This window comes from Myotis yumanensis, unplaced genomic scaffold (genome assembly GCF_028538775.1).
Source record: "Myotis yumanensis isolate MYYU_CA2020_CCGP unplaced genomic scaffold, mMyoYum1.0.hap1 SCAF_1, whole genome shotgun sequence".
In the NCBI taxonomy this organism is placed as follows: Eukaryota; Metazoa; Chordata; class Mammalia; order Chiroptera; family Vespertilionidae; genus Myotis; species Myotis yumanensis.
The window spans coordinates 71,503,358-71,530,180 of NW_027223752.1; the positions used below are offsets into that span (position 1 = coordinate 71,503,358).

Here is a 26,823-nt window from a genome sequence, read left to right on the forward strand (position 1 = left end):
TAATCCCAACACAAGGCCTCAATCCTCAAGACCTAGTTGCCTCCAAAAGGTTCCACCTCCAAGTACCATCATGTTGGGAATTGGGGTTTCAACATATGAAAAGGCTAATAGCTGTGGCTAGCAGGCACGGCCATGGCATACTCAGCCCCAGGGTGCCTTATGTGCCACGCCAGCTCAGCCAGATTCGGTGAGCCTGAGTGGGGGAGGTGAAGGATTGAGAAAAGATAGACAAGAGAAGAAAGCTGGGTCTGTGGGACGCTGTCCTCTCTGATGGAGAGCTAGCGACAGTGCCCCACCGAGACCCAGCTTTCTTCTCTTCTCTGTCTTTTCTTAATCCTTCACCGCCCCCACTCAGGCTCACCAAACCTGGCTGAGCTGGCGCGGCACATAAGGCACCCTGGGGCTGAGTATGTCATGGCTGTGCCGGCTCCCCACAAATAGCTGTTCCATCATCTTGGCCTACAATCAATTTTGTGTATTTTCATGTAATTATCTTTTGTTTTTAATAGCTTTTATTGAGGTATAGTTTATATAACAAAGTTTGTTTTATTTTTTTAAAATATATTTTTATTGATTTCAGAGAGGAGAGAGGGAGATGGAAACATCAATAAGAATCATTGATTGGCTGCCTCCTGCACGCCCCTTACTGAGCACCGACCTGCAACCCAGACATGTGCCCTTCACTGGAATTGAACCTGGGACCCTTCAGTCTACAGGCCAAGGTTCTAATCACTGAGCCAAACCAGCTAGAGCAGTCTGTTTATTTTATATATATATATTCTTATATATACTTTTTAATTCTTTTATTTATACTTAAATACTCAAATTTTTTTCTTATTGATTTTGAGAGAGAGGAAAAAAACATCAATCTGTTGTTCTACTTATTTATGCATTCATTGGTTAACTCTTGTATGTGCTCTGACCGGAGATAGACCCTACAACCTTGGCATATGAGGAAGACGCTGTAACCAACTGAGCTATCTGGCCGGGGCCACAAAGTTCGCCTGTTTTAAATGTACAAATCAATGGTTATTAGTATTTTAGAGAATTGTGCAGTCTTTACAACAAGCTAACTTTAGAAAATTTCCATCAGCCGAAAAAGAAACCTCAGTGCACCTTTGTTGTCACTCTCCAGCCCTTGGTCACTACTAATCTAATCTATTTTCTCAATAGGTTTATCTTCTTTGGATATTTCACTTAAATAGAATCACATCATGTATGATCTTTTGTGTCTGGCTTCTTTTCACTTAGCATAATGTCTTTGAGGTTCGTCCATGTTGTAGCATGTTAAAAGTACTTCATTCCACCCTAGCTGGTTTGGCTCAGCGGATAGAGCATCGGCCTGCAGACTGAAGGGTCCCGGGTTCGATTCCAGTCAAGGGCACATGCCCGGGTTGTGGGCTCGATCCTCAGTAGGGGGCATGCAGGAGGCAGCCGATCAATGATTCTTTCTCATTGATGTTTCCCTCTCCTTTCCTCTCTGAAATCAATAAAAATATATATATTTTAAAAAGTACTTCATTCCTTTTTAGTGCATGAGAATCTTTTAAAACCCATTCATCCATTGATGGACAGCTGTACTTTTTGGTTACTTTGAATAATATTGCTATAAATTTGTGTGGACATGTGTTTTCATTTTTCTTGGTGAAATACCTGGGTGTAGAATTGCTGGGTTATATGGTAGACATACATTTAAATTTTTAAAGAAATTACTAAACTGTTTTTCAAGGTGGTGGTATAATTTTACTTTCTCAGCAGCAGTGAATTTGACAGTTACCACAGGGTTTCTTGATTGATCTGATATCTGCCTCTTGATAGCAAAATCTAAGTTTATTAAGTTCCCAGGAATATGTCCTGTGTGATGGGTTCGTACACGTGAAAATACAAAAGAAGGACATGGGCATTTCTTCTTGGGGAGGGAGTGGGTGGTCAGGAGAGGATGCATGAGGAGTACATCTTAGTTGGTCAACTAAATCTTGGAAGCCAATTACATTTACAAAGAATGAATCTAACCCTGAGAGAAAACACTTTATTTATGAAAATCTGAAGCAGTACAAAACTCAGAAGTTCCACTTAGGTGCAACAAACATGGATATATGCTAAGAAACTCTAGTTTTTCCATAAGTTGAATAAAATTTAAGTTTGACAGCACAGTAATCCTTAAAGCAACAATCCTGAAATTTCAACATGGCCTTGTATATTGTTAAATAAGCAAGGTTAGAATGAGCTATAGAGTTTTTGTTTTTAAGAATATATACATTTGTAATACCTTAACCAATAAAGAAATTAAAGATAAAAAAAAGAATATATTGAGTGAGATGACAATTACAAGAAGTGAATTGAACAAAAGGTGTGTAAGCTTGGAAAAAACCACGTGGGTAAAATTTTGATGCCATAACCAATCCATATGGCCCCTTGTTTTATTAAGATGACTAGATTCTTTGGAGGATAAAAAGGGGACTTCTCCCAGCTTACCCTATCCATAAGTTATTACTGTTCAATTTCTACTAAAGCTTGTGTTATAATAAGCTACCTTTAGGTAAATGCTCTTGCCTAGAAGAGGATTGCAATTCTGTTAATATTAGAGCCAGGAGGGGGGAATTGACATTAAAAATCTAGGTCAAGAATCTATAGGATGGGAAAAAAAGTATAGGATAGATCTCATTAAAATACTGAGTTGTACAGGGACTTAGGAACAAAGTTAAGAGCAGAAAATGATCTTTTGACTAAAGTAGGAAGGACAGTATAAGAATATTTACAAAAAAGGTTCAGAATAAAGGAATATTTACAGAATGTTAAACTATTAATCTGCAGCCATAAGGCCCCTTCGAGTTCCCAACACCTCTGCTTTCTTCTCTTTTCGTTGTTGCTCATGTTTCTTTCGTTGCTCCTCCCTAAGAGGGAAAGATACACGTTAGGCTCTAGTGAAGCTCCACAACAGACCACTTGGAAGCACTTGTTAGACAATGTCCAAACGTAAAAGATGCCTAGCACACTTGTGTAAAACACAGTTCTAGGCATGCTGCAGTCTGATCTGGTGGTCTGTGATGAAAATCACTGCTGTGTTAAAGGGCTATAAATCCTAAAGTCAAGCACAGAACTGCAACCAGAAGGTACCCTGGTACCTGAACCCAACCCCTGTAGTTTTAATTGATAAATGTCTACTTCTGGAAGTCAAAGGTCAAGCTCAAAATTACATAGTCTAGTGAAAACATGGAACTAGGAACCACTGACTTAAACCACTAGGTTTATAGGAAAGGGATGGGGGGGTGGGGGTGCGGGGTAGGGGAGAGAAGCCCCAGGATCATGTTAATGATCTTAATAGCAAATATAGTCATTAAAGGTTTTGGTGGCAGATGGATGTAGGCAAGTCAAATGACAGGTAACTCTGTATCAGGAGGGTTTCATGCAGGCAGTCGACTCAACCAGGACCAGCTGCAGCCCAGGGCAAGCTCTGCCTTTAACCTGGTTTTCATACAGATGAAAGCATCTAAGGACCATCCTGGGTTTTCCCCGTGTAGGGCCTTGAAGCCTAGTTTGCCTGGTTTCCCTGAAAGTAAAAAATTTACATCTATCTGCATAACTAGGTGCCCTGGGCACTGGTATCTGGAGGGACATCAGGTGCACAGTTTGGGCAGACAGATCATGTAAAAGCAGTGCTCTGAATCGGAGTCCTCTTGTGAATGTCCTGTAGAGCAGTGATGGCGAACCTTTTGAGCTCAGCGTGTCAGCATTTTGAAAAACCCTAACTTAACTCTGGTGCCGTGTCACATAGAGAAATTTTTTAATATTTGCAACCATAGTAAAACAAGACATATTTTTGATATTTATTTTATATATTTAAATGCCATTTAACAAAGAAAAATCAACCAAAAAATGAGTTCGCGTGTCACCTCTGACACACGTGTCATAGGTTCGCCATCACTACTGTAGAGCTTTGGAAATAATGCAAATGCTTGGGCCCCACCTCAAACCTACTGAATTAGAATCCACAATTAGAACTTTTAGAAAGCTCTATATGTGATTCCACTTCTAGCCTCTTAGACACCACTTACTGAGACTCTCTATCCCTCAGAGGTTCTGCTTTTATATACAGTCTTTCAAAATAAAAAGACTTACAGAACTGGATAATTATGTGCTCACCTGGTCTGAAGACGAGGTTGTTTGTAAGTTTTCTTGTGGAAGCTAACTCTGCTTACATGCTCATTCAGAGACTTATTTTCTTTAGACTGTCCCCATGGTTTCAGTTTTCCTAGTTTAGGACAGAGACAAAGATTAATTAATGAAGACTTTTGTATTTATAGTCTTAAGTTTATTCATCTGTGCCTATTTGCTTGCTATCAACATTTATACTTTGTTTTAATAGACATTTGCCAGTGTCTTTTATTAATTTCAATTTCATATTCCACAGATATAAATTTCAATTTTTCTCTAAATAACGTGTTCTATTTTTAAAAAATGTTTTTATTTATTTCAGAGAGGAAGGGAGAGAGAGAAACATAAATGATGAGAATCACTGATCAGCTGCTTCCTGCATGCCCCCTACTGGGGATAGAGCTCGCAACCCGGGCATGTGCCCTGACCTGGACTCAAACTGTGATTTCCTGGTTCATAGGTAGACGCTCAATTACTGTGCCACACTGGCTGGGCATGTGTTCTATTTTTTAATCCTTGGAAAGCCAAAGAGAAAACCTTAATGTTTCTCTCTCATCAGTGATATTTTTCACTTTTTCTCCCTTCTTCCCTGAAATCAATAAAAATATATTAATAATAATAAAAAAAGAAAACCTTAACACTAAAAACAAAAAACAACTTCCATTACATAGCACATTAAAAGGAACCATTAAAACCAAACAGTTTCTTTCAAGGTTGCATAGATACTATGTTTACCTAGTGGGCCGGTGCACGATCATGCACATTGAAAGGAAATTAATTAGAAGAAATATTTTAATATCACTACTTGCCCTTTCCCTTTAATAGAAGTGTCAACCAAATTCACGATCGACAATGACAGATCGAAACACACGCGTGCGACTGGCACCAGCAAGAGCTTTATATGTATCTCCCATGCAGCAGTCAACTTAGCCTTTTATATATATAGAATAACTTTGCTTAATTAGACCAGCTTTCTGATTTAGCTAAACTTTTTCCAGCCCAGAGAAGCACCCCAACTTCTCTTTCAGGTAATTGTCAGCAACACAGCAGTAAATATCAACACGAAGCAGATTATTATTATAGATCACACAGGGAGAACAAAGCGTAAAATATTTAACTGCAGCAGTGTGTGACTATATTCTGCATAGTGAGAAAACCTGAAGTCATTTTCAGGGTCCACCATTTCTTCTTTTCAGTCAAGTTTCTAAGCTTTCTAAATCTCCTTTTTCGGTAGAAAATAGGATTCCACTGAGTCTCCTATCTACCTACTCCAGGATTTCTGTGAGGATCAAATGAGACGAGGCACAAGAAAATGCTTCATGGACATTTGGTTAAAGTGTGAAATATTTGCACCTGGCTATAAAGCAAGTCAGGTTCCTGGGCTGATGAAAATCCAAGGAGGCTAGTTGTTGCTAGGCAGAGGAAGCCAGGCGTTGCTACGTGACATCATTACCTGGATGGTCGGACACTTAGCATATTAGCCTTTTATATATATAAACTAGAGGCCCAAAGCACGAAATTCATGCAAGAGTAGGCCTTCCTTCCCCCGGCTGCTGGCACCAGCTTCCATCTGGCACCCGGGACCCAGATTTCCCTTGCAGCCCTGGCTTCATGGTCCATAAGGAAATCCGGTCTAATTAGCATATAATGCTTTTATTATTATAGATATTAAAGTGGTATTTTAAAAAAGTGGTACTTTACCTGTACAGTTTATTATCGTTTCTTCATAAATTGTATTTGGAATAGAACAAGTGGGAATATTTTGTTGGCTTTAGAACAAATTCCAGATGTTTAGGTATTGCTTTATTTTTATAGTTTATGACCTATGTCTGAGTACCAGTGATTATCATTTGCATGTTTCCCATTTCATAAAAATGATGTTCACACCCATCATCATTTAATCAATAACTATTGAAGTAGTACTTATTTCCCCTTCCATAAAGGAACTAACTGACTTGTCTAGGATATAAAAATAATAAGCACAGATGAAGCTTTAATCCAGGTTTTCTACCGTCAGCTAAAGCTGGTGTCATAGTCATTCCCACAGCAAACACTTTAGAATGCAACTTGTATGTGCCAGGGACTGTTGTAGGAGCTGGGGACATAAACAGTGAACCAAGTAGTCAAAATCCTTGCTTTCTTGGGCTTACATGCCAGTGGTAGAAGTAGATGACAGTAAAGGAACATAAATAACATCAGGTGGTGACTCATGTTATGAAGAAATGTGGACCAGGCTAAGGAGTAAAGACTGGGAGGCAGGGTGTGGAGGAAAGGCTGGAATTGGTGATAGCCGAGTGGATGTCCCAGTAAAATGAGGGAGCAAGCTGTGCAAAGGTCTGTGGCAACAATATTCGAGGTGGAGCAGAGGGATACAATGCAAAAACCGGGAGGTGGGAATGAGCTGGGTGTGTCTGAGGAACTGAAACATCAATGTGTTTGTCCCAAAGTCAGGGAAGGAAGGAGGCGGTGACTGAAGTTGGGAAAGAGATGGGAAACCTCAGGAGATTCTGAGCAGGGCAGTGATGTGCTCTGTTTGTTTTTTAGGTTGTGGGGCAAAGAGGCTATTCTAGAAGCCCAGGTAAATGATGATGATGACCTGGACCAAAGGGAGCCACAATGGAGGGGTGAAAGTGGTCTGATTAAAGATCTTTTTCAAAGGTAAAGGTGAAAGGACTAGCTGATGGGCTGGAGATGAAGTCTAAGAGAAAGTGAGGAGCCAAGACTCCTAGGTTTCTGCCCTGAAGACTCAGTAGATAACTCAGCAGAAAAAGGTGTCACTGCCACAGATGGGAAAACTTGGGGGAAAAAATGGGCGAGTGAGAGAAGTAGATGTATTTTTACCACAACTAAATAAGATTTATGTTTTCATTATATGTTTCATTGACATTCGTAATTTAAAGATAAACATTACATAAACATGATTATTGTAGGAAGCTTTTTAAAAAAATAATTCCAAAAGCACAAAAGATAGATCACATTAAGTATTGATATATTTTATAGATGTAAGAATACTTTAATATATGCTCAATGGCATCTGGCCAATGAACATCCCAGTTGTTGGACCGGTGGTTCCCAGCAGCCTGGGATCCTTTGATAGCTGTAAAGAAAACATTCATTAACCCACAGGCTCACTTCTAAGTTTCTTGATTTTGGCTGAAATTTTAATTCTTTGTAGTAACATTGATTAGAAATTATGTCTTTGTATATCAAAAATGTAAGTGAATCAGTTATTTAATATTTGCTTAATTGACATTCTTTTTAATCATGAGGAACGGGGGCAGGAATTCTAGGCGGTCAAGTAAGGTTTCCATCTGAGTCACAGCCTCAGTGGGAAATGAGTTGATCTTAGGTCTTTGCGTGTCTTGCACCGCAAAACATCCCACATACCTTTGTGTGGCTCATAGTTGAGGGGACGAGACAAACTTGCTTTGAGATCAAACACTGGTTTCTTGTTGGAGACTGGAGTCTGTGCTGCTTCAGCTGAAAACTTGAATGGGGTAATAACTAAAAAAGCCAACACAAAACCCAAGGGCTTGATTAGAGAAAAAAAAAAAAAGACACGTTATAGTTTTTTATTAAAGTATCACTTCTCAATCTTAAAAATATAATCTATATGAAAAGTCCAAGACAAATGTAAGGTTAAAAGGAGGAGAAAAGAATAACTGAAGAAAGTTAACCACTGAGATCTGTTTCCCCTGTTAGCTTCTCCCCAAATAGTCTAAACATTACGAGATTTCCTAGGATCAGCTGGGAGTTTAGAATCCTGTTTAAAGAATTTCCCTGATATTATTTACCCTTCTTAAAAATGATATATTACTAATAGTAATATTTCATTAATACAGACATAAAGCCTGCAAGGAACCTAAATGACATAAATGGAAGAGATTCATGGCTTTGTTTGTTATTAATAACAAGGGTATCCATATGGCTTATTCTGCCTCACCCAGTCCACTAGTCAATAGTGTGGCACTGACTCAATGAACTCTGGGATCCTGTTCGTTTCAGAGTCCTGCAGGCCACTGGAGGCTGTCATGGTCCTCCCCATCCCTGGGTCTGAGAAGGGGCTGAATGCCCTTCAGGGAGGGTCACCATCTTAGGACTCCTCTTGGACGGGATGGAGTCCTCAGGCAGACACTAGTTTTTTGTTAGTGATTCTAGCATGTCCCTCACTCATATACAATGAAAAATATGGGGAAATGTTTACTTTTGATTTTACAGATATGGAGAGGCTTAAGGAAACAGATAAACTTAATTTCAGAAAGTTACATGGCTTAAAGATGAACCAATTCATTTTTTACCTGTAGCAGAATCCCTCTTTGTGGCCTTTAACTTGTTTGTCCCAAGCACAGCCTGGCCTTTTGGGGTATTCCCAGATATGGACACATGTGGAGACTTTCTGGCTGGAGTCTTGGTCAGTGAACGTTTGTATTCATTATCTTTAGTAGCAGCTGAAAACCTAAATAGGACAGTGGATAAAAGACATGAGTAATGTTAAGAGTAACTGTGTCAAGCTTATAAACAAAGCCACTTGTCCATCACCAAGCAGTGTAGGGGACAACACTCCAATGAACTGAACCAACTGGCCAGGGTTTGTTCTTTTTTTATCAACATGGAAACATTTGATGTAGTCCACCTGAAATGTATTAGAAGCTATAAAGTTTTGAGACCTTGTCCTCCGTCACATTTTGAAGTTCTTTACCTGACATTCATTTTAGTTGCTGAGAGAGTGGAACGCTTGACCGACCCCTTCATATACAAGGTGCTCAGATCTGCAGCACCCTGGGCCCGACCTTGTGAGCGCTGCTGGCTTGAGGGAGTACAAGCCATAGAAAATCTTCTTTGGAGACCCACTGGAGTTGCCACCACTTCCTTAGTTATGGAACGCTTCTGAGAAAGGAAAATACATTATTAAAGCTTGACCTCGCCCTGACTGGTGTGGCTCAGTGGACAGAGCATCAGCCTGCGGACTGAAGGGTCCCAGGTTCAATTCCGGTCAAGGGCACGTCCCCAGTAGGGGTGTGCAGGACGCAGCTGATTGGTGTTTCTCTCTCATCGATGTTTCTAACTCTCTATCGCTCTTCCTTCCTCTCTGCAAAAAATCAATAAAATATATATTAAAAAAAAAAAGCTTGACCTCTTAGACAGTATTTTGACCTTGGCAAAGTGCAGAAGAGCGCTCCCATTTATTCCCCCCCCCAACCCCTTTCATCTCCTGCCCCCGTCATCCCCACTTTTAAACCCACCTATCATCCCTTCCTTCTGCACTACTTAATCCTATCCTACCTGCCTGGCAGGCTGGACAGTTTCCTATACCTGTGTTGCTATGGTGACGGATTTAATAGTAACTTCTGGTTGTGCTGAGTAATGTGTTACAGAAAGCCCTTCCCAAGTCCCCAGGTATTTTCTAACTAGAGAAAGAATGTGGCTTAAACAGACTCTGTGGCCAGAAAGAAAGAATAAATAGGTTCTCTTGGGCATATGGTAACTTTGAGAGCATGATATGGAGTTTATTAAATACTAACTCAAAGAATTTATTACATAATTAGTATGTAGAATCTATAAGTAATTTCACCCCTACTTCTCCCACCCTCCATAATGTTTTTTATAGGTTTTTATTGATTTCAGAGAGAAGGGAGAGAGAGATAAAAACATCAATGATAAGAATCACTGATTGGGTGCTTCCTGCATGCCTCCTACTGGAGATTGAGCCTATAACCTGGGCATGTGCCCTGACCAGGAATCAAACTATTACCTCCTGGTTCATGGGTTGATGCTCAACCACTGAGTCGCACCAGCCATGCAGCAATAAAAATCTTGTTTTAACAAAGCAAATAACTCAATCATGTCATACACAAAAATAAAAACATGGGATTAAACATAGGGAAAAAATAACAAAACAGTAAATATAAATGTAAGAGCACATTTTTATGATCCTGGGACAGGTAGTGCATGAAAACAACTCAGAGCCTTAAAATGAAAAGTTGGATAGATTTAACTAAAAATAAAACAAAAACACCTTCCACACGGTAAAAGACACTATTAATATAGTGAAAAGATAAACTGTGGGTAAATATTTATAACATATAATATATATCATTAAATAGATTAATGGCTCATAAATATGCAAAAAATTTAAATAAGCAAATTCAAAGAAAAACAGCCAATTATAACATACTAGAGGCCTGGTGCACGAAATTCCTGCATGGGAGGGGGAGGGTGTCCCTCAGCCCGGCCTGCGCTCTTTCGCAATCCAGGACCCCAAGGGTACGGTCCCTAGGCCTGGCCTATTAGGGCTTTCCTTCTCCTGGCTGCCAGCAGCTGGCCCTGCCCCCACTGCTGCCACTGCACCTGTTTGCCATCAGTGTGGTGCTGCACCCCCCCTCACACCCCCTACCACAGGTTGCCTCCGTGCAGGCCACAGGTGTGGGTATGATCGCTTGGCTGGCCTGGGCCTCTGCAGGGCGATTGCTGGCCGGCCCTGCACACCTGCCACAGCTTTGCGGGCCGGTGGCCTGGGCCTCTCTCAGTGAGGCGATAGATCACAGGACCCCCAGATCGCCCACAGAGGGAGGCCCCGCCCACCCAGCCTAGGCTCCGAGGCTGGGGCTCCACAATCAATCACCGCGCAGAAAGTTGCCTGGGCCTCCCTCTGTAGTGCAATGGCGGGGCCATCCGATCAATCACATCACACCTGCCTTGGCTGGCCTGGCGCCAGTGTGTGTCATAGCATGGTCATCCGGAAGGCCGTCTGAACGGTCATTCTGCTGTTCAGTCGATTTGCATATTACGTTTTTATTGTAACTAGAGGCCTGGTGCATGAAATTCATGCACAGGGGGTGGGGTTAGTCCCTCTGCCTGGCATGCACCCTCTCCAATCAGGGAACCCTAGGGGGCAGTTGGACATCCCTCTTGCAATCCGGGACTGCTGGCTCCTAACCGCTCACCTGCCTGTCTGCCTGATCGCTCCTAACTACTCTGCTTGTCTGCCTGATGCCCGTAACTGCTCCCCTGCCTGCCTGATCGCCCCTAACTGCCCTCCCCTGTCAGCCTGATCACCCTTAACTGCCCTCCCCTGCCAGCTGATCACCCCTAACAGCCTCTGCCTTGGCTCCCACCACCATGGCTTTGTCTGGAAGGACATCCAAATGGATGTTCAGAAGATATCTGGTCTAATTAGCATATTACCCTTTTATTAGTATAGAAGGTATATAACAAACATGTAACAGAATGATCAGAGAAATTCAATTGGGATATTTTTCATATTATCAAAGGTTTTAAAAATTTTTCATTACTATAGTTAGCAGAGTAAACAGGTATCTCAGGGCACAAGTTTTCTGATCTTTGCAGAGGGCCATTTGGCAACCAAATCAAATAGGTGTCCCTTGTCTAATCATGAAAGTCAAGGAAAGATTGGTCACAGCTAGGATGATTCTTTCTAGGATCTTTGCTCATTTATTACTGTCACTACCTAGATGACTGATCCCCAAACTTCATATCAGCTATATCAAAGTCATGTAATTATTTTTATTCTTGGTCTCCAAATAGGTCATACTAAATAACCTATCTGATAGGCCAATTCCTTAAATCATGGGGGTAAGGAAGGATTTTAGAAGTAAACTCACTCAGATGGGGCTATCACTAAAAAATAAGATACTCATTTATATTCAACTGTGAATGTAGTGATGGCCCTTGCTAATATTTATGAAAGTATTGCGGACACTCTAAATATCTCCTCTCTGGATTCTCCACCCACATTGTTGAGTGGTATAAAGGAATGGAGATGTTTAATGCCATGACTTGGCTTTGTCACTGTTTCCTTGAAGGCTGATAAACAGTGTCTTCGACTGTATGACAGTGGTTTTATGAATCTTTTTCAAATGAATGTTTATTACCCTAGATTAAACTTCTCATGAAGAAGCTTATGGGAGCCCTGACCGGTTTGGCTCAGTGGATAGAGCGTCGGCCTGCGGACTGGAGGGTCCCAGGTTTGATTCCAGTCAAGGGCATGTACCTTGGTTGTAAGCACATCTCCAGTAGGAGGTGTGCAGGAGGCAGCTGATCAGTAGTTCTCTCTCATAGATGTTTTTAACTCTCTATTCCTCTTCCTTCCTCTCTGTAAAAAATCAATAAAATATATTTCTTTTAAAAAAGAAGCTTATGGGATTTGTGTGTTTGTGTGTCTGTATGTGTATGTGTGTGTGTGTTACTATTTAGAATTTATCACCCAGTGCATTTCCCTGTTGGCAGAAAACTAAAAACTCAACCAAGTGACTGATATAATAGACAATGTACCTGCTAACAGTGTTCATTTCCTGCCCTATTTATTTATTTATTTATTTATTTAATATATATTTTTATTGATTTCAGAAAGGGAGTGGGAGAGATAGAAACATCAATGATGAGAGAGAATCATTGGTGCCTTCTACACACCTCCTACTGGGGATCGAGCCTGCAACCCAAGCCCAAAACCTGGGCATCTGCCCTTGATCAGAATGGAACCCAGGACTCTTCAGTCCATAGGCCGATGCTCTATCCACTGAGCCAAACTAGCTAGGGCTTCTGCTCTTTTTAAATCAACTTTACACTGTTTTGTGTTGTAATAGCACAAACTGCCTCAAATACTTTTGAAGAAATAACGCAGTTGGTTAAGTATTATTAAAAATTCTAAAATAAATGTTTCCCTAGCCTCCTTTGGACACCAGATACCATGTAAAATAATAGCATCAACTTCCGAGGACGTTATCAGCTCCCCACTCCAGTAACTCAACTGTGGAGCTTGACTTGATCACCTTTTCGTACTTGAAGGGGCCCTGAGTCCAGTAGGACCTGGACTGAAGGTCCAGTGGGGGGCTCAGTAATCACTGAGAGCCTTTAAGTTAGCCACTGCTAGTCACCCTTTCTCCTTTAGGTAAGAGACAGGGAAGGAAGATGGCTTCGGCTATAATTATAGCAGTCCATCCTCAACAAAGGGGATAGGCACAATGTCTGAATGTGGGAAACAGAATAACTTATTTCCACTTTGGAATTCATTCTGTATAGTGAGGACTCACTGTTTATCTGAAGGGTTCTGAAAATTCTCATGGTAGGGGAAAGCAATTTAAGATGATAAAGATGCATTAAACTCAAATCCATTCCATGAATCCATCGAAAGCTGGCTATATTAACCATGCTGTATATACGGTACCAAGATTAAAACCAAGTATTTTAGTCCCATTAAGAACATAATTACCTTCAGTTCATTAAGTGAATTGTGTTGTTCAAAATTTTTCTTTTTTCTCTTAATATATTGATCAATGGACTCCATTTCCTTAAAATGGGCCTCATGAAGCTTCTTAAAGTCTAGAACATTCCACAAAATATGAAAATTAATAACAAACAAAATCCATTTATTTACCTTCCCTTAGTTTTCCTATAAACACTTATTCTCTCCTCTGCATTCCTAACATTCAGTTTCAGTATCATCTTTGCCAAAACTTTAATTTGAAACATTTAGTTTTTGGAAACTCAGTGGCAAAGCACATCTATCTTAAAAACAATTCAATATTCACCATCTCTCCATTGTGCCACTGCTAATTGACATCTTGATTTTGTCTAGGGGATAAGAAAAGAATAACATATTTGTCCTCTCCCCTCACCAATTAATCAAATGGCCTTATTTTAATCATAAATTTGATGTTTTACAATGCTTAGAAAACGCTATGCCAAGCATTGGCACACTTTTTCTGTAAAGTGCAGACAGGAAATAGGCTTTGTGACCACAAATGGTATGGTCTATCTGATTTTCTTCTTTTATTCATAGAACCCTTTTTAAGCGTAAAAGTCATTCTTAGCTCAAGGGCTAGAAGACAGGCCAAGGTGAGCAGTAGTCTCCTGACCCCTCTTCTGTACTATTCTAAGTATATATTCTAAATATATATTCTGAGTAAGAAATAGGGAAGAAGAATTACATGTCCCAAAATGGAGTCCCTTAGACTAGCGGTTGCCAACCGGTGGTCCAAGAGGTCCAAAAGGTTGGTTACCACTGGTTTAAGGAAACCTCTGGAGCAGCGATCGCCAACTGGTGGTCCGCGGACCACTGGTAGTCCCTGAGGTTGAAAAGGTTGGCGATCGCCGCCTTGGACTTTTTTTTTAAGTAATTTATTACGAAGTGGACACTATGCCAAGTACTTACAGACATCCATTCTCTGATATTTAGTGAATACCTGCTACATGTTAGTTACTATGCTAGGTAATCAGAAGTGGAAAATAGGCTCAATTAATCTATATATCAACCTGATGAAATAGGCAGTATAACTATTGTAACGTTCAACTGAAGAAGTGATTCACTGAGGATAAATAAGCTGCCCAGTCTCCCAGCCAGAAAATGGGAGAACGCAGATGCCACCCCATTCCGGCATCCCAGCTTTTAGCTGTGACAGTACACTGACTCTCCAACACCAGCCTGCAAAACTTACTTGGAGTAGTGGTTGCAATTCTTTTATTTTTTCCAGATTTAGAAAACCCATCTGTGTAGACAGACTTCTTTCTTTCTGAAGGTACCTTTGAATCTTCATTACCTGAATACAAAGATACAGAACCAATGAAAAGACTTCAACAAATGTCATGAGAATATTCATGTGATACACTCTGCCAAGGTGGTGGGAGAAATGGCACACGAGGAACACAAAGACTGACTTACAGCATCACTAACATTTAGCTCATATGCCTGAACTAGGCAGAAATTTTGCTTCCTATATAGAAGTTATATCAAAAATTTAAAAGCACTTTTCCATAACTTTGCTATATACATGTTATTATAACTAGAATGATAAAAAGCACACAAGCGCCCTAACTGGTTTGGCTCACTGGATAGAGCATCGGCCTGCGGACTGAAGGGTCCCAGGTCCAGTCAAGGGCATGTATCTTGGTTGCGGGCACATCCCCAGTAGGGTGTGTGCAGGAGGTAGCTGATCAATGTTTCTCTCTCATCGATGTTTCTAACTCTCTATCCCTCTTCATTCCTTTCTGTAAAAAATCAATAAAATATATTTAAAAAACAAAAACACACAACCCCACCAGCCTAAGACACATCATTAGCATTCTGGCATGTTTCCTTGGGTCCTTTGCTTCTGTACAGGAACATCTCTGAGATACTGAGGGTTCTGTTCCAGACCACTGCAATAAAGCAAGCAGTAATTTTTTGCCTTGAATTTGTAAAAAAATTGCAACATCTGTAGAGGCAATAAAGCAAAGCACAATAAAGATAGGTATGCCTATACTTGTTTCGTTTTTGTTCTTTAAATTCAGTTGAAATCATGAAGTATACAAGGTCTACTATTTTCCCCACTAATAATCATTTTTCAGCTCGAGGTAATCTAAAAATATGTAAATGAAATTTCAAGTAATACTACTTATAAAGTCATCATCTTTCAGGTTCCCTAATGTATCCATTAAACAAGGCAAAGAATATTCCATAGAGCAGTTGGGGCTCCAGGGGCTTCTGCTTGGACCCTGGCTCTAAAGCCAGAGAGAGCCGGCTGGAGTGGCTCAGTTGGTGAGACCGTCGTCTCATACACCAAAAAGTTGTGGTCAGGAAACATACCTGGGTTGCAGGTTCAATCCCTGGTTGGGGAACGTACGGAAGGCAACCAATTGATGTTTTTCTCTCTCTCCCTGCCTTCCTTTAAGCATGTCCTTGGGTGAGGATTAAAAACAAAACAAAACAAAAAACAGAGAGAAAAGTTCTGTGAAAAACAGGATATTTAGAGTCAGGGTCACTCCTCACAAGGTATTTATTAATTACAAATGGAAAAATAGTACCTTTACAGGGAAGCAGCGTAGCAGACACCACCATCACCAGGTGATGTAACTTAACATGACTAGTCACAGGACAATCCAACACCTGTGCCTTCTGGGGTGAAAGACACATCCCTCGGCCAAAAGTGCATGATATGAATCTAATCATCAGCACATTAGACAAACCAAGTCAGAGGATCCCCCCAAAAAACCTGCCTATACTAAAAAATGTCTACATCCGGAAAGACAAAGGAAGACTGAGAAACTATTCCAGATTAAAGTAGGCTAAAGAAACATGACAATGAAATGCAAAGGATGAGCTGAGATTTCCTGTTTTGAGATAATTGATGGAATTATTGGAATATGTGGATAGAATTATCGGGATAATAAGTTTCTAACTCAAAAATGAGTGGCTTTTTAAGAAAATTTATTTAATATTTGACTTATACAAGGCAGCTGGATTCTCTTACCTACTTCTGTAGATAATATGTTACATATTTTGGTTGATATATATAATGAAAAGAAATCTTGCCACACACAGATGTGTGATTGAAAGGGAAGAGTATTTTAATAACCTTTTCAGATAATTGTGATATTCTTTTTTGATACTATACCATAACTTGACAAGTAGTGGTGTCCTAAATGTTAGTTGCAACATGGAATATGAAGCCAAGTGAATGAACCTTTTGTACTCTGTACATTTGTGAGAGGAAGTCCCTGTGTTTTGAGAAACACACACTGAAGTATTTAGGGCAGTGGTTCCCAAGCTTTTTTTGGCTATGTCCCACCTAAGCATCTCTAAAATCCTGATGCCGCGCCCCCCAACTCCATGACATATAATTCTTATTATTAAAAAAGTGAACTCCTACTCACATGGAGGAAGCCTAAAAGGCCATTAACTTGTTCTAAACAAGCTTCCAAAGAACATGGCATCCATGAAAGAAAAAAATAAAAGAACGAAAGGACAGTTGAAGTACTGAGGAAGAAATCACTAAGAAATTGTTTAAAAAAATATGAAATCATATAAAAAATAGCAAATAAAGTTTCAAAACATATAATAGAGAACTGAAATGCATAAATGTGTCACAATATAGATTAATACTAGTGGCCCAGTGCACAAAATTCGTACACATTAAAAGAGAATTAATTAGAGGAAACATTTTAAAATTGCTATTTACCCTTTCTCTATAATAGAAGTGTCCAGCCGGCCCCACCCACATTGGACAACATCAAGACCCGGCCGGGCCCACCACTGTCAAGCCCACCGGATGGGGGAAACAGCCTCACATCCTGGTGCCCGAGGGCGCGGCTTCAGGTACCCTGGCCCTAGAGCCACGCAGCCTCAGGTCCCTGCTGATCGTTTGTTAAGGTGTCACAGTGTGACTACTATTTGCATATTAGCTCTTTATTATATAGGATACTGTATATGAGGCCCCTAAAACCATAATGCAAAAAATTCATTAATAACTCATTCTCAAATTGTCCCCGCTTAAAAATCTTAAAAATCAAACTGCCCCCCTTTGGGGCATGTGCCTCAGGTTGGGAACCACCAATTTAGGGTAAAAGAGCACATATCTGCAGCTTACTCTCAAACAGTTCAGGAAAAAAATGTATACCACACATATATGTATATATACACATATATTTATGTATATACATATATACATTTATATATATATACACATATATTTATGTATATACATATATGTATGTATATACATAAATATAAACAGGAAATAATGTAGTAAGTGTTAACATTTGGGAAATCTAGGTGAAAAAGACATAGGAATTCTTGGTATTATTCTGCAACTTTAAGTCTGAAATTATGTCAAAATAAAAATTTTTAAAAAAATTCTCTCACCAGAAACTAACTATATGATCAAATTTTTCTCCTTCAAACAGCTTATGTTTCATTAGTCAAACCTGACTTAATGGTTCCACATTCAGTTTTTCTATGGCATCGAAACTTAGTCCTAAAGCTACATCTTCTGGATGAAATAATTGGTGGAATAGCAGACATTTGTAATTCTACCCCCACTTTTGGCTCTTTGTCATACTCCCTAACAACTTTCTCTAAATCATGGTTTTAAAATGGGTATGTGAGGCATATGCATGAAAAGACAAAGGAGCTCTAGTTGATTTTGCTCAGTGGTCAGAGCCTCAGCTCACAGTTTGCAGGGTCAAGGGTTCGATTCCGGTCAAGGGCACATACCTTGATTACAGGTTTGATCCCTGGCCCCTGGTTGGTGTGCGTGTGGGAGGCAACCAATTGATGTGTCTCCTTCTCCTTCTCTTTCTCTAAAAGAAGGAGGAGGGGGGAGAGGGGAGGAAGGAGAGGGGTGGGGGAGCGGGAGGAGGAGGAGGAGGAGGAGGAGGAGGAGGAGGAGAAGGAGGAGAAGAAGGAGGAGGAGGAGAAGGAGAAGAAGAAAGAAGGAAGAAGAAGAAGGAAGGAGGAAGGAGGAAGGAGGAAGAAGGAAGAAGGAAGAAGGAAGAAGAAAGAAGAAGAAAATGAAAAAATATCCTCGGGTCAGTATTATTAAAAAAAAACACGGGAAGTGTAAAACCTGGGGTGCTTATTGAAAAGTACAGACACCCAGACTTATCTTAGACCTACTGAATCAGAACCTCGACCTCCTGGAACTGTATTTAGTAAGAAATGCAAAATTATGGGGGAAATGGGAAGGCTCAGCATTAGAAATTCTGCATTTAAATGCTTGTTGGACACTGGACCAGGCAATTGACTGTTGAAATTGGCAGGCTTCCTCAGGAAGGAAATCAGAAAGCAGAAGTCCTGTTAGGTATACAAGAATTGAAGTTTTCTGATCTTATTGAAACAAACTTTTAATTGAGAAGTTTAGGGAAGAGGTTTTTAGAAGGTTAGAATCTAAGAAGGATATACAAACACTAGGGGCCCAGTGCACGAATTTGTGCACCTTGAAAGGAACTGTGGGCTGTGAGGCTGCGGTGGGCACAGGGGCGGTTCTCAGCCCATCCTCTGTGCCCCCACCCGGCCCCTCCAGCCATAGCTCCTGGTCTCCTGTCTGCAGGCAGCCCCGCTCCTGCCAGATGCCGCTCCCACGCACTAATGGCCCTGGCCACACTCACACCCGCTGAAGGCGCAGAGCCATTGGGGCTGGTGCCAGCAGGGGATGTGAGCAGGACCAGCACTGTCAGTGGGTGCAAGCGGCAGGTGCTGCCCCGATGGCCCCTCAGGAGCAGGGAGAGGTAGAGAAGCCCTCAGGGGCAATCGGGGCTGGCAGCCACAGCTCGCACCTGCTGACGGCACCGAGTGATCAGGGCTGGCACTGGGGTCCAGCAGCAGGTGCTAGCGGCAGCTCCGATGCTGGCTTCAGGTGTGAGCGGGGCTGGCACCAGCAGCAGGTGCAAGCACCAGGAAGGACCACGGCACATGGGAGCAAAGAATTTTCAGTAACCAATAGAGGCTCGCCCCAATGACAGCGGCTGACACCCGCCTTGGTCTGGCGCCCCCACTCACCTGCTCCGCCATCCCACCACGGCCGACGCCCACCATGTTCTGTGCGCGCCCCCTCGTTGTCAGCATACGTCATAGCAACGAGTTGTTCAGCTGTTCTGCTATTTGGTCTATTTGCATATAAGGGATGGAGATATATATATATATATATATATATATATATATATATATATATCATTATTTTAAAAAGGCCACACCACTGGGAAGGTAGACTTTGCAGCTCCCTTTCAACTATGCTGATCAGGCAAACAGGTCTTTGCACCTGTCTTGGGAGTAAGCCAGAAGGAACTAATGAACAAAATACCGGCTCTCCTCATCACTGAGTAGAGATCAATTCTCTAAACTTCCCAGCTACCACTTTTATTCCGGTTTTTAAAATTAATAAAGATGATCTGATGGCCTACTCTATTTGGTTCAAACTTTTACTTTGTCAAACCCTTATAAGTCCTATAAAATGGTGTTATGGGTTGAACTATATCCCCCCCAAAAGATATGCTAGGATATTAACCTCCAGTAACTGTGATATAACCTTATTTGTAAACTAGAGGCCCGATGCATGAAATTTCTGCAAGAGTGGGCCTTCCTTCCCCTGACTACCAGCACTGGCTTCCCTCTGACACCCAGGACCTGGGCTTCTCTCACAGCCCTAGCTTCGTCTAGAAGGCCATCCAGAAGGACGTCCAGTCTAATTAGTATATTACGCTTTTATTATTATAGATTCTTGGTAGATGTCATCAAATTATGATGAAGTCATTAGGGTGAAAACCCTAATCCAACAGGACTGGTGTCCTTTTTTAAATCCTCAACTGAGGATATTTCCCCCATTGATTTTGAGAGAGAGTGGAAGGGAGGGATGGAGAGAGAGAGAGAAACACTGATATCAGGGAGACACATTGATTGGTTGCCTCCCACTCATGCAACCAGGATTAAGGATTTAGCCTACAACACAGGTACATGCCCTTGACCAGAATCGAACACGGGACCCTCCCAGTCTGTGGGCTGATGCTCTATTCACTGAGCTAAACTGGCTAGGGCAAGACTAGTGTCCTTTAAGACAGAGAGAATGCCATAAAACAGACTAATTTAGCTGCAAGCCAAGAAACACAGGATCAATTGCCACCACTAAATGTTAGAATAGGCCAGGCCAGATTCTATCCAGGGTCTAGAAGGAGAATGGTCCTACTGACACCTTGATTTCAGACGTCCAGCCTCCAGAACTGTAAGAGAATAAATGTGTTACTTTAAGCCACCCAATTTGTAGCACTTCATTACAGCATTCATAGGAATCTAAGGCACATGCTGCCCTAGCAGTTCTGGATTTTTTTAGTTACTTTGCATACCATTTATTCCACTATTTCCTGAGGACACTGCATTCTCGTTTCCTTGTCTCTCATCTGGTGGAGATGGAACTTCTGCAACAGGTGTGAGAGCCTGGTTTTCCTGCTTTTCTTGATTCTGGAACTCAATGGGATCACTTGATTTTATCTCTGAATGATCCTGCTATAAATGGAAAAAGGAAATAAATGATTTAAGTAATAAATAAGAAGTCATCAAATTTGAAAGTTGCTAAGAGGGTACCTACATCTTAAAAGAAAAATATTTTGTAACTATATATGGTGATGGATATGAACTAGAATTATGATGCTCATTTCCCAATATATACAAAAATCGATCGAATCATTCAATTGTACACCTGAAACTAAATTAATCTTATAAGCCAATGATATCTCAATTTAAAAATATGCCATTAAAAAATTGAAAACATTGCTTATAGTCAGATATTTAAAAAAAGAAGTAATCACTACCTTCAAAAGATGAATACCAAGCCCTAGCCAGTTTGGCTTAGTAGATAGAGTTTTGGCCTGTGGACTGAAGAGTCCCAGGTTCAATTATGGTTAAGGGCATGTACCATGGTTGCAGATTCCTCCTTGGCCTGGGCCCTGGTCAGGGCACATGCTGGAGGTAACCAATCGATGTTTTTCTCTCTGTCTTTCCCCCTCTCTTCCACTATCTCTAAAAATCAATAAAAAAATAAATGAATACTTTAAAAAAAAAAGATGAATACCTAGCTGAGGGGGAAAGGTGTTAAAGAAAAGTAGAATAAGATTTCGATTGGCAGGTTTGTTCTCTGCCCCATCAAGTGTCACAAGAGTGTGAATCAGGGACTAGGAGATACTAGGGACCATTGAAAGGCATAAATGGCAAGATTAACTCTTAGGGACGAGAAACTAACACTAAGAGACCCCGATAGGCTACCAACTAAGGGACTGTACAAAGTTAGCAAATAAATACTAGGACTAAGCATTGTAAAAATTGTTTGAATGAAACGATCATATAATCAGAGTCCTCTCAAAGCAAGTGAGGGAAGCCCCTGCAATCACCTGACTTTGCTGCTAAGAATAATGTGACCACCAGGTCTAAGACAGGCTAGGAAAGAGGGGGAAAAATCATATTTAATGTCGGTTTCTTTCCTTCATATTTACTACACCTCACTTAAGAAACTCTTAATGAAGGTTTGTATTTCTTCAACAAATATTTTCTCTCTGTTTAGACTTAACAAGTGCTTCCTGAGTGCAAGCGCCCGGGGCAAGGTGATGAGCAGCCTAGACTTGGGGCTGTGCATTCATGGAGCTTACAACACACAGTGTTCACCACTACCGACAGCATAAGAGAATTGACAAAAAATTCCCTAAGAATATGCCAATTTTGGCACAGGTGGTGGCTTATTTTCAATTTGCACACCTCCATTTACCTGGGAGTCAGGATTGCTGTGGACAGTCCTGCGCCTTCTCCTTTTCTTGGTGACATGGCCAGCTGGTTCCCACTCAGCTTGTTTCTGACTGCTGATCTGCAGCTCAGTCTCATCACAAGAGGATGCAGAAGTTTGGCTTTCATCCTGAAAAGAGATATATTAATCTACCATGTCCTCTGTATAGAGGCATAATACTCAGAAAGAATGAGCATTTAAACTGAATAAAAAACATATATTACGTCCAACCAGTGTGGCTCAGTGGTTGAGCGTCGACCTGGGAACCAGGAGGCCACAGTGCACAACCCCGGGTTGCAGTAGGGGGCATGCAGGAGGCAGCCGATCAATGATTCTCTCTCATCATTGATGTTTCTATCTCTTTCTCCCTCTCCCTTCTTCTCGGAAATCAATAAAAATATATTATAAAAAAATATATATATATGCCCTGACCAGTTTGGCTCAGTGGCTAGAGAGTCGGCCAGTGGACTGAGGAGTCCCAGGTTCAATTCCAGTTGGGGGCATGTGCCTTGGTTGCGGGCACATCCCCAGTGGGGGGTGTGCAGGAGGCAGCTGATCGACGTTTCTCTCTCATGGATGTTTCTAACTCCCTATCCCTCTCCCTTCCTCTCTGTAAAAATTCAATAAAATATATTTAAAAAATATATATATATATATATCTACACTAATAAAAGAGAAACATGCAAATTGGTGTCACTCCGCTACCCTTCCCATTGGCTAATCAGGGCGATATGCAAATTAACTGCCAGCCAAGATGGCGGCCGACAGCCAGGGCTTGTGAACATGAGGCTTGCTTGCTTTAGTGACGGAGAAAGCCAACGTTCCCCACCTGCCTTGCGGGCCTCTGAGCTTGCAGTTTGAAACATTGTTACAAATATAGAAGCTAAACAAAACCCCAGAAACCTCCTTTCAGCCAGCCAGGATTTCAGAGCTGGAGTTAAACAGTATTTCGATTATAGAACCCAAACAAACCAGATACCTGCTTTCAGCAGCCAAGGCCTAAGAGCTGGAGCCAAGCCTCAGAGCTAAAGCTGGCCCAGAATAAAGAAAAAAAAGAAAAAAAGGAGCGGTTGGGAGCTTCAGTCACCTGCCAGCCTGAAAACAGCCCTCAGCCCCTCACCCAGACTGGCCAGGCACCCCAGTGGGGACCCCCACCCTGAAGGGTGTGTGACCAGCTGCAAACAGCCATCAGCCCCTCATCCAGGCTGGCCAGGCACCCCAAGGCCTCCCGGCACCGGGATCAGTGTGACAGGGGGCAGCACCCAAACCCCCTGACTGCCCTGCGGCTCTGTGTGTGACAGGGGGCGGGGCCACAACCTCCCTATCCACCCTGCTCTGTTCGTGACAGGGGAAGGCGCCCCAACCCCCTGATCAGCCCTGCTCTGTGCCTGATAGGGGGGAGCTCCCCAACACCCTGATCGCCCTGCGGCTCTGTGTGTGACAGGGTGTGGCGCCCCAACCCCCCCCCCCCCCCCAGGGGCCCTGCTCTGTGTGTGACGGGGTAGAGCCATAATCTCCCCATTGGCCCTGCCCTGAGTGTGACAGGGTGCGGTGCCCCAACCCCCTGATCCACTCTGCTCTGTGTGTGACAGGGTATGGAGCCCCAACCCCCGATGGGCCCTGCTCTGTGAGTGACAGGGGTAAGCTCCCCAACCCCCTGATGGGCCCTGCTCTGTGAGTGACAGGGGGCAGCGCCCCAACCCCCTGATTGGCCCTGCTCTGTGCGTGACAGGGGGTGGCGCCGCAACCTCCCCATCAACCCTGCCTTGAGTGTGACAGGGGGCGGTGCCCCAATCCCCCAATCGGGCCTACCCTGAGTGTGACTGAGGGTGGCATCGCAACCTCCCGATCTGCCCTGCTCTGTGCATGACAGGGGGCGACACCCCAACTCCCCAATCGGCCCTGCTCTGAGCCCGACCAGGGGCTGCACCTAGGGATTGGGCCTGCCCTCTGCCACCCGGGAGCAGGCCTAAGCCAGAAGGTCGTTATCTCCCAAGGGGTCCCAGACTGCAAGAGGGCACAGGCTGGGTTGAGGGACACCCCACCCCCCACCCCAAGTGCACAAATTTTTGTGCACCGGGCCTCTAGTATATATATATATATATATATATATATATATATATATGTATGTATGTATGTAATGGATGCCTGGCATTCTGTTAAAAAAAGTGCATGAATTTATTGAATATATGCTATGTACTAGGCAGTACCCTATAACTAATAATAATTATAGCTAATATCACAACTTTATTGAACTGTTTACCTTGATTATCTCATTTATTTCTCAAAGCATATGAGATAGGTAATATTATCCACAGTGCACAGATGGGGAAACAGGGGCTTAGAGAGTCCAAAGTAACTTGTGAAAGGTGAAAATAAGGAGTAAAGTAAGGACAGCACTTCTCTACCATAAACTAAAAGTAAAGAGCTACATTGTCAAAACAGTGCAGTACAGGTTACCAGAACATCTCAAACAGACATGCTTATATACTAAATCACTGTGTGATAATGGTTACACTTCATGTTTGTAGGGGAAGGTTGGATTCATTATTCAACATGTGATGCTGAGAAAATTGTTTTTAATATTTTTTTTTTGGGGGGGGGGGGGGGGGGGACAATGAACCTCGATCATTCACACCAAAATGAAATCTGAATGTATTAGAAATTTAAATGTAAAAGATCAAAAGATAAAAGCACTAGAAAATACTCATGTGAGGGGAGGCTTTTTTACCTGTAGACTATAAAGGAAAGGTTTGGTTTGTTTTTGGTGCTTTTCTAATTTTTTTATTCATAAGTTCTAATTTTTTTAAATAAACTAAAAGTTCTAATTTTAAAAAATAAAATAATTAAAAACATGTACATATGGCTAAAAAAAAATACTAAAGAGATTATAATGAAAAGCAGTTGGTTCTCTGCCTACCTTTCCTATTTCTCAAGCTTAATTTTAGGTGGCTACTTATATATCACCAGTGATTTGCTGATGAGCTATTCACTTATATTTTCATTTTTTTCCACTTACATTTCCAATAGCGATATTTAGTGCCTATCATGTGCTACAATTTATCTCATTTGTATCCCTTACCTCCCCATGTTCTTCCTAACAGAATCATACCACTTTAATCACTCAATTAGATACCTTTGCAGCTTTAAATATACTAAAGACCTTAAATCTTGTTCCACAACTATATACATCTACTCGTAAACTTCAGTTATTAGCATCCCTACAGTTCCCTTCCCCTCTCAATTTCTGTCATCTATTCTCTTTAAGCATCCAAGTTGATAACATTTACAGCCTTTTATGTAATCTTAACTGAATCATCGGTGCCTTTTCTGTGTAGCTTGATTCTAAGATATTGTAAGACTTTTTAAAACAAAAAAATTTTGTTTTCTGTATCATCTTTGTTTTGTTTAGGGTAATTTTTTTTTAAAAATTGATTTTAGAGAGAAAGAAACATCAGTTTGTTGTTCCACTTATTGATTCATTGGTTCATTTTTTTAAAATATTTTTTTTATTGATTTCAGAGAGGAAGGGAGAGGGGGAGAGAGATAGAAACATCAATGATGAGAGAGAATCACTGATTAGCTGCCTCCTACATGTCCCCCACTGAGTAGGGATCGAGCTGGAAACACAGGCATGTGCCCTGACTGGGAACCAACCTGTGATCTTCTGGTTCATCGGTGGATGTGCAACCACTGAGCACCCCAGCCGGGCTATTGGTTGATTCTTGTATGTGCCCTGACTGAGGGATGAAACCTACAACCTTGGTGTTTGGGGATGATGAGCTAACCAACGGAGCTACCCAGCCAGAGCCTAGGGTCATTTTTTTTTTTTCCTTAAACTCTGACTACAGGTTTTCCTCAAAAGCCTATGACTATTGGTCTTTTATTCACATTTCAGAGCAAAAACCTCATTAGGAGTTTGAATGTGAGTGCTCGTTATCTGGTGGAATCTGATCTAGTAGGTTCCTTAGGAGGAGGCTATGGTGCTGGGGATCCTTGATTGCCAGAAGCCCTTTGCTTGATAACCATTTACTTTCCTTACAGAGAAACCTTCTAATATTTTAGCCGCACATGGAAGTGGGGGGTAGGCTGCTTTGTATCCTGACTTTTCAGTCCATTTCACTATAATACCTGGACCCCACCCTCTGAGAGTGATTTAGTTGGCCTGGGTTTTGGTGAGGCCTATATACCAGTATTTTTTAAAATAATTCTCCCCAAATGATTTTCCCACACAACCTGGATTGAGAACCACAGTATAAAGTAAATGTGTTGGACTCTAGCTGGTTTGGCTCAGTAGATAGAGCGTCGGGCTGCCGACTGAAGCATCCCAGGTTCGATTCTGGTCAAAGGCACATGCCCGGGTTGCAGGCTCAATCCCCAGTGAGGGGTGTGCAGGAGGCAGCTGATCAATGTTTCCTGCTCATCATTGATGTTCTATCTCTCTTTCCCTCTCCTTTCCTCTCTGAAATCGATAAAAAAAATATATAAATAAATAAAGTAAATGTGTTGGGAGTGAAAGAATAAGGATGCTTAGAGAGTGGAAGGTTTTAGTCAGAGGTGAAATATTACCAACTAGTATAGTTCCAAGGGATATAAAGTCCAGAATATGCTCAATGAAATGGATGGCTGATGA

At 41.6% G+C, this 26,823-nt stretch overlaps 1 protein-coding gene across 1 annotated transcript in view; it reads right to left on the bottom strand.

Annotated features, from left to right (window-relative positions):
• Positions 1–2,003: 2,003 nt before the first annotated feature.
• Positions 2,004–26,823, bottom strand: part of NUSAP1 (nucleolar and spindle associated protein 1) — a 29,816-nt gene continuing 4,996 nt past the window's right edge. Inside the window, exons 3-11 of the mRNA XM_070404956.1 lie at positions 22,176–22,319; positions 20,764–20,923; positions 14,610–14,711; positions 13,385–13,494; positions 8,855–9,042; positions 8,454–8,611; positions 7,543–7,659; positions 4,144–4,252; positions 2,004–2,894 (exon numbers count right to left, since the gene is read on the bottom strand). Of these exons, the coding sequence (XP_070261057.1) occupies positions 2,804–2,894; positions 4,144–4,252; positions 7,543–7,659; positions 8,454–8,611; positions 8,855–9,042; positions 13,385–13,494; positions 14,610–14,711; positions 20,764–20,923; positions 22,176–22,319 (1,179 nt within the window). The 3' untranslated portion in view covers positions 2,004–2,803. The remainder of the gene's footprint in view (positions 2,895–4,143; positions 4,253–7,542; positions 7,660–8,453; positions 8,612–8,854; positions 9,043–13,384; positions 13,495–14,609; positions 14,712–20,763; positions 20,924–22,175; positions 22,320–26,823) is intronic.